Genomic DNA, 7,133 nt, shown 5'->3' with positions numbered 1-7,133 from the left:
AGGAACGGGACCACTGGCAGGGGCAGGGACAGGGGCAGGGGCAAGGGGAGGGGCAGGGTCAGCAGTAGTGGCAGGTGCAGGATCCAGGGCAGGAGCAGGGACAGGATCTGGCTCAGGGGCAGGAACGGGACCACTGGCAGGGGCAGGGGAAGGGGCAGTGGCTCTGGCAGGAGTACGGACAGGGGCAGGAGCAAGGGTAGGATCTGGGTCAGGGACAGTGGCTCTGGCAGGGGCAGGCGCAGGAACAGGGGCAGGGGCAGGAACAAGAGCACAGGCAGGGGCAGGGCCTGGGGCAGGGGCAGAGGCAGGGGTAAGGGAAGGGGCAGGAGCCAGGTCAGGATCTAGGTCCGAGGCAGGGGCAGGGGCTGGGGTGGGGGAAGGGGGAGTGGCAGGAACTATAGAAGGGGCAGGGGCAGGGGCTGGCGCAGGAGCAGGTGCCAGTTCTTCCTGGACAGCGCCAGGCTCTCCGTGGGCAGCTGCCGGGTCACCTGCCGGCTCCTGGTCTCCTCCTGAAGTCACTGCAGGCACCAGCCCTCCCTCCAGATCGGGCTCTAGCTCTTCAGGTGGTGGAGCAGCTGTGAGAGGAGAAAAGCTCACCCCTGTGCTTACTCTCCATGGGCCTTTGCAGAGACAGAGCCCAGCCCAGGGCCTCCCAGAGAAGCCACAGCCGGGAAGGAACCTTCACGGGGACGTCTCCCCGACTGCAGTCCACCCGCTCTGTGCTCTGTGCCCAGTCGTTGCTCGTGGCCCCACACCAGCCTCTGGGGGCTCCTCCCTGTGGGGCCGCACCGACCCGTCCCCACACACCACAAACACCCAGCCCCAGCCTTCTCACACTCGGCCTCAGCCTCCATGGGCTCCGGCTCCTGGACCACTGTCCGGTGGACGACCACCTGGGACGGTGGTCCGCGTGGTGTCGGGGGTCTTGTGTGGCAATCCCCAGCACCTGTTTCTTGGGATGCCTTTGGGGTCACCCCCTCTGTCAGGGAGGAGGGCACGTCCGCCAGCTGCCTCTCCGTGTCCTCCGTGGCCTTCTGCAAAGACAGGGACCGGTAGCCGGCCCCGAGGCATCACAGCCCTGCCCGGCCATCCGCACTGTCCTCCTGCCCAGTCCCCACCCCTGTGACCCCTCTTTACACACACAGTCACACACACACGCACACACACATGTGCACACTCACACACACACACAGGGAGGGCACCTGGGGCTACACAGGTCATCAGAGCAAGTGGGGCTGGGTGGCCGGCTCTGGGCCTCCTGCTGTCACCTTTCTGTCCTTCCGACCAAATGGCCAGAGGCGGTGGGGAGTCCTGACATGAAATCCCCAGTGGGGGACAGCGTCCTCAAGGCGCGCCTTCTTCCACCTGCAGCCTCGGGACCTCGGCAGGCAACACGCGAACATCTTGCTTTGAGGATCTCCAATGAAATGAGCTGGGCAGGGGGCTGTCTGTGGAATGTGGGTGCCTGGTTACCGGGGTTCCAAATTCTGTTGGGCTCTGTTGTCAGGGAAGTGAGGTCACCACTGCCTAGGGTCCCCTTACCCAACTTCCTCCTCACACAAGAGCCCCCCGAGGGGCCCCCTCCCCCGCTGTGGAATGCTCACCCTCCCCCCATGCCCCATGCATACAGTGACACCCTCACAGCCCACCCACAGCCCCGGGAGGCCTGGGTGCAGCTGGTGTCTCTGCTGTGAGGACACAGAGCTGGGTTCAGACTGGACTCCTGCGCATGCCCAGGGCTATGACCCTGGACAGACCCTGTGCCTCTCAGGGCCTCCCCAGGCTCCCCATCTGCACATTGGGGTATTCTGGCTTCTAGTTCTAGGGATGCCATCAGGGGTAGGACCTCTACACATGTTCCGTGCCTGCTATCACAGGAGGCTGGTGCATACTTGGCCATGCAAGGATGAGCCAAGTAGCTGGGCTTGGCATGGGGCACAGCTCAGAGGGGCTTGGGTCTGCGCTGGGGTCCAGGCAAAGCCACCCCCCTCCTGCCTGCGTCCCAGTCCCCGTGGGAAGGTAGTAATGAACTGATTCTGACCTTGTCCTCTCACAACACAGACTTCCAGGGTCTCCCATTAGGGTTAGGCTCACGTCCCAGGGCCTCGTCTGTGCCCGTGTGCTGGGCAGTCCCCACAGTGGCCCCTAATACCCCTGAATCCTGGTCACACATCCCTGTGGAATCCCCTCCCCTCCAGGGTGGATGGCCTGTGACGGCGCTCTCAGGAATAGAATGGCACAAAATGCCGGGATGTCGTTTCCAAGCTGGTGGAGGAAAGTCTATGACTTCTGGTTCCCTCTCTCCTGTGTTCATTCTCTGTCTCCTTCTCTGTCTCTGTGTCTGTGTCTCTCCCAGGAGCAGGACCTGTGGGTTCCATGGGCGATGTGAGAAACCTCAGAAGCCTCCCTTGTCCCCGTTTCCCTCTCCGGTCCCGGTGCTCCAGTCCTTCCTAAGGCCTCCTCACCCCGACCAGAGCAGTGATTCTGGATCCTCTTCCACATGGGGACCCTGAGGCTGCAACAAGGAGGGCCCTGACCTTGGTCTCCAGACTGGTGGCCCAGTGCTCTGCCCCGTTCTGCGTACCCAGGTCCTCAGCCCCCCAAGCCTCCAGTCTGTCCTCTGCTGAGAAGGACCTCGAGGGGGTAGAAAACATTTTCCCCAGACTGGGATCACAGGGGGTCGGGGATGGAGATCCAAGGCCAACAGGCTCTTCTACAAGCCTGTGGGACCCTTGAGACACTGCATCTCTGCAGCCCAAGTGACAGCAGAGGAAGCTGAGGCCTTTTGGACTGTAGCCCCTCTGGACTTGGGGGTGGGTATCTCTTCCTACTCCCAAGTGCCCAGGGTGGTGGTGGACGCCGGAACCCAGACCCTGTCTTTTCCCAGTGCCCTGGCAACCCCCCGGGCTTCTTGGGGACCCCTGACCATCAGCCTGGCCTGTCTCCCCTCCCCATGCTCTGGATCTGGGTCCTTGCCGGGAGTCCCGATGCCCTGCCCCATGGCCCAGCTGTCTCCAACCTCTTTCTTCTTTCCCCCTTGTCCCCACCTCGCTCCCAGGGTGTCCTCCCCTTCTGACCCCCAGCTGGGCAGTCAGAGTGGTGTGGGTGGGTGGGTTTGCAGGTGCGCATGCCTCTACATGCCTGGGGATGCCAAGGTCATGTCCCCACATGGGACATGGTGGGTAGCTATCCCCGAGGATCTGAGGGGCTCTCACCCCCAAAGCGACCCTCATGGGAGGGTTGGGACTGGCCCAGGACTGGAGAGCAGCCCTGCTCCTTGGGCTCTGCACCCCTCATTTGTCTTGGGCCAGTCCCTGCCTCTCTTGACCCAGGTTCCCACCTGTCCCTGAGGGTTGGACATGGAAACGCTTGAACGTGGCCGCTCCTCCAGGGGTAGGTGGGGGACAGGTGCACCAGGCACCCAGGCCTCCCCACAGAGAGGGCCAGCCAGGTGTGTCATGGCCAGGTGTGCAAAGGAGACCTGCACACAGCACCTGTACAGTGAACCAGCCCTGCAGCGGATGTACATGAGACCCATGGCTCTGCACCTGACCGGTCCCACACATTCCCTCACCACAGCCAACTGCTCTGTGGCCCCAAAGTCTGCTGGGCCCCGCAAGCACATCTACCCTGGGCGGCAGGCCTTAGGGTGAAAGGCCAGGTGGGTAGGACATCTGGGGATGCACAGGTCATTGAATACCCCCCACCCAGCTGGCCTGGAATGCAGACTCCCTCTCAGGGCCCAGCTAAGTGCAGGGCTGGGCCAGAGGACCTGGAGGCAGCAGTGGAGGCCGACTCAGGACAGGGAGAAGATCAGTCTGCCCCTTCCCCTTCTCCTCTCCTCCTTCTGCCTTGTCTTCTTGGCAGGATCTGGGACAGACGTCCAGCCTGTCCCTGGCGGCAGCCCCGGCTGGAGTCAGAGGAGCGGGAAGGAGGCCGGGGTGGAGGGGCCCACAAGCAGGATGCCCGAGTGTGAAGGGGGTCGTTACTGTAATGAGGGACCCCATGGGCATTCAGGGATTTCAGCCCTTTTTAGACATGAGCAGTGGCCCCAGGACTCGGCCCCTGCCCCATCCTTCACTCTCTACAAGGCCTTGCATCCTCCCCAGGCCAGTCCTGGTACACAGCCAGTCCTCCCTCCGGCCCCAGGAAATCCAGGGGCTCCGGGAGCTGCAAAATCATTACAAGCTGGAACCGAGCCATCCCTATGGGGCCTGGTTCTGGGTCCTGCAGCCCCACAGTGAGGAGAGGTGAGGCCAGGCAGGAGCGGGGAGGGGGCAGAGTGGACTCTCCCTGGGGGCCATGGATCCCTGGTCAGTGCAGACCCTGTTGTGTGCTGGCCCCTAGGGCACCCAGATTCCAGCTCCTGGTCAGGCTCCGGGAGGGAGACCAGAGTGTGGCTCCTGCTAGCTCAGACGTGTCACTCTGTCCTGTAGCTACAGACTGTCCCACCAGCTGGACTCCCCCTCCTAGTCGGCCAGCTCACCTTCAAGGTCAAGAACAGGCCATCATGAAGGTCAGGGGCCAGTGTGTGGCTGGTCAGGCAGGGGAGGGCTCGCTTTCAACTCAGGGAGTCTCTGGCTGGTCTAGTAGGGGCTCTGGAGGGCTGGCTTTCCAGCTTCTCTGCTGACCAGCTCTGGGACTGGAGCCATTTACCTCCCCTCTCTGGGCCTCGCTCTCCTCCTCTGTGCAATGGGGTGATGCTGAATGATCCTTCCCATGGCAGGAACATGTGGAGTGCTGGTGATCGACGTAAGCTGGGCACAGAGCCTGGATTGCAGAGTGCAGAGGGGGATGGCGAGCGGTGTGGGCAGTGAGCACTCCTTCCCCCAAAAGCAATTCAGCTCTTTGTTGCAGCCACCAGGCCCCTGGCTGGGAGCCCGGGAGCAGTGGCCGACCACACTCCTGACATCAGGCCCCTGCGTGTGGCTCTTCCTCATCACTGGGACACGGTGGGGACCCCGGCACACAGGGCCAGCTCCTCTCTCTGAGGGAAGGTGAACAAAGACTTTCCTTGGGGTCCCACAAGGCCCCGTAGGCCTAAGAGGGGAGGAGGCTGCCCCCAAACAGTACATTGAAATTCTGCTTCTGTTAGAACCTGAGTGTTGGAGTTTGGTTCTTTCACTTGCTGGGCTGACGAGACACACTTGCTCTCCATGACTCCTCCTCAGATGAAGAGCTCTTGCAGGTCCCGGGAGTCCTGGACCTGGGGAGGGGAGAGGGGCCAGTCCCCTCCCTGGCTCCTGCAGGAGACCTGTCCTCCCAAAGACAGGATGGTTTCGGGTCGTGATCCTGGGCCAGGGTTGGAGACAGCTCCTCACTGCTCCTGACTCTGGGGCTGAGGGGGCCTTTCTCAGGCATAGCAACGCCCACGGAAGGCAGGGGCTTCAGAAAGAACACACTCCTGGACCCGGTCCCGCCCCAGGACGGTGGCTGCCTTCCCCAGCTCCGGAGGAAGAGGGATATCCTCTGCTTCTTTGGCGGTGGTCCTCTGACCCATGAGCAAGCCCTGAAAGGTCTCTAGTCCTCCTCTGGAAGTGCACCAGCCCTGAGTGGGCCAGTCACTGTCCACACACGAAGACGGACAACATTTTGAGGAAGTGCGGGAGGTGATCCTGTGCAAATGGCCTGCAGGTCGGTGGGGCTGGCTGCTTCAGTGCCCTCCAGCGGACCCCCTTTCCCTGGATAGGCATCCTCCTGGAGTCTGGTCTCTGCCCTTGGAGGTCCCTTCCTGCTGGTTTCAGAACCAAGGGAGAGACTGTGGTGTGGCTTGGAAGGCTCCACCCCAGCCTCCTCCCTTTTGCACACATCACTGCTCCCCAAGAAGCAGGGGCTGTTGCTCCCGCATGCCCCGCACAAGGCTGGTTTAAGGCACTCATTCCCTACAAGTCCCAGCCGCTCTGGCTCCGTCACATACATCATGGCCACAGCTGCCTGGCTGGGCGTGGAGTCCAGGAGAGCTCTCCTTTCCCGGGATCAGGGTTCACACTCCTGGCCAGAGAAAGAAGTCCCATCTGTCCTCTGCTAGAGAAAGTGAATTCCTGGGCCGGGTTGCCCTCAGGTACCTGAGGACATGGGGATCCCCTGCAGGTCCCATGGAAAGAAGGGTGTTGGGCACCCCAGGCCTGGAAAACAGTGAGCAGCACCCATCCCAGGCCACGGGTGCAGCCATCACCTGGCAGTGCTTGGCCTCAGACTCCCCCCCGGAAACTCTGGCCGGTTTTTCACAGATGTGTTTTCAGGAGTGTTCAGCACAGCGGTGGTGGAGAGAGCAGGCAATGCACCAGTACTAATGCCCAAGGAGATGGGTGGTGGCTCAGTCCGTTAAGCCGCCGACTCTTGATTTTGGCTCAGGATGTGATCTCATGGTGTGGGATCGAGCCCCACGTAGGGTCTGTGTTCAGGGCAGCGCGGGCTCACGATTCTCTCTTCCACCTCCTGTGTCTACTACCACTCTCGTGCCACACTCTTTCTCTAAAATAAATTAATAAAATCTTTATAAAAATGGAATCATACGGAATGTACTTTTAAAAAATGGTAAAAATCTATCATAAGATCTCACTGATATGAGGAATTCTTAATCTCAGGAAACCAACTGAGGGTTGCTGGAGTGGGGATGGGTTGGGAGGGATGGGGTGGCTGTGTGATAGACATTGGGGAGGGTATGTGCTATGGTGAGCGCTGTGAATCGTGTAAGACTGTTGAATCACAGACCTGTACCTCTGAAACAAATAATACATTATATGTTAAGAAAAAAGAAGATAGTAGGAAGGGAAACATGATGTAATATATGGTGATTAACACAACATAATAAAAAAAGGAAAAAATTGTAAAAATCATAACATTGATTTTGCCATTTTAAACATTTTCAGTATAAAGCCCGGTAGTGTGAAGTCTATTTACACTGCTGTGATACATATCTTGAGAACATTTCATTTGCAACTCTGAAATTCTGTACTCATTATTATTTGTTTTTCATGTAGAAAGCATATTTATTTATTTACTTATTTAATTAGGTTCAGTTAGCCAACATATAGTACATCATAAGTTTTTGATGTAGTGTTCAACAATTCATTAGTTGCATATAACCCAGTGCTCATCACAACATGTGCCCTCCTTAATACCCATCACCC

General features: G+C 59.4%; 1 protein-coding gene across 1 annotated transcript in view; it reads right to left on the bottom strand.

The window, feature by feature from the left end:
* Positions 1 to 1,502, bottom strand: part of LOC141371714 (uncharacterized) — a 1,889-nt gene extending 387 nt beyond the window's left edge. The window contains exons 1-3 of the mRNA XM_073888346.1: positions 1,269 to 1,502; positions 836 to 1,034; positions 53 to 575 (exon numbers count right to left, since the gene is read on the bottom strand). Coding sequence (XP_073744447.1) covers positions 53 to 575; positions 836 to 1,034; positions 1,269 to 1,403 — 857 coding nt within the window. The 5' untranslated portion in view covers positions 1,404 to 1,502. The remainder of the gene's footprint in view (positions 1 to 52; positions 576 to 835; positions 1,035 to 1,268) is intronic.
* Positions 1,503 to 7,133: the final 5,631 nt, after the last annotated feature.

Source organism: Callorhinus ursinus, unplaced genomic scaffold, assembly GCF_003265705.2.
Source record: "Callorhinus ursinus isolate GAN/ISIS: 27379988/994484 unplaced genomic scaffold, GSC_fseal_2.0 scaffold89, whole genome shotgun sequence".
Lineage (NCBI taxonomy): Eukaryota > Metazoa > Chordata > Mammalia > Carnivora > Otariidae > Callorhinus > Callorhinus ursinus.
Note: the sequence above shows the minus strand (reverse complement) of the source record. Positions and strands in the feature narration are given on the sequence as shown.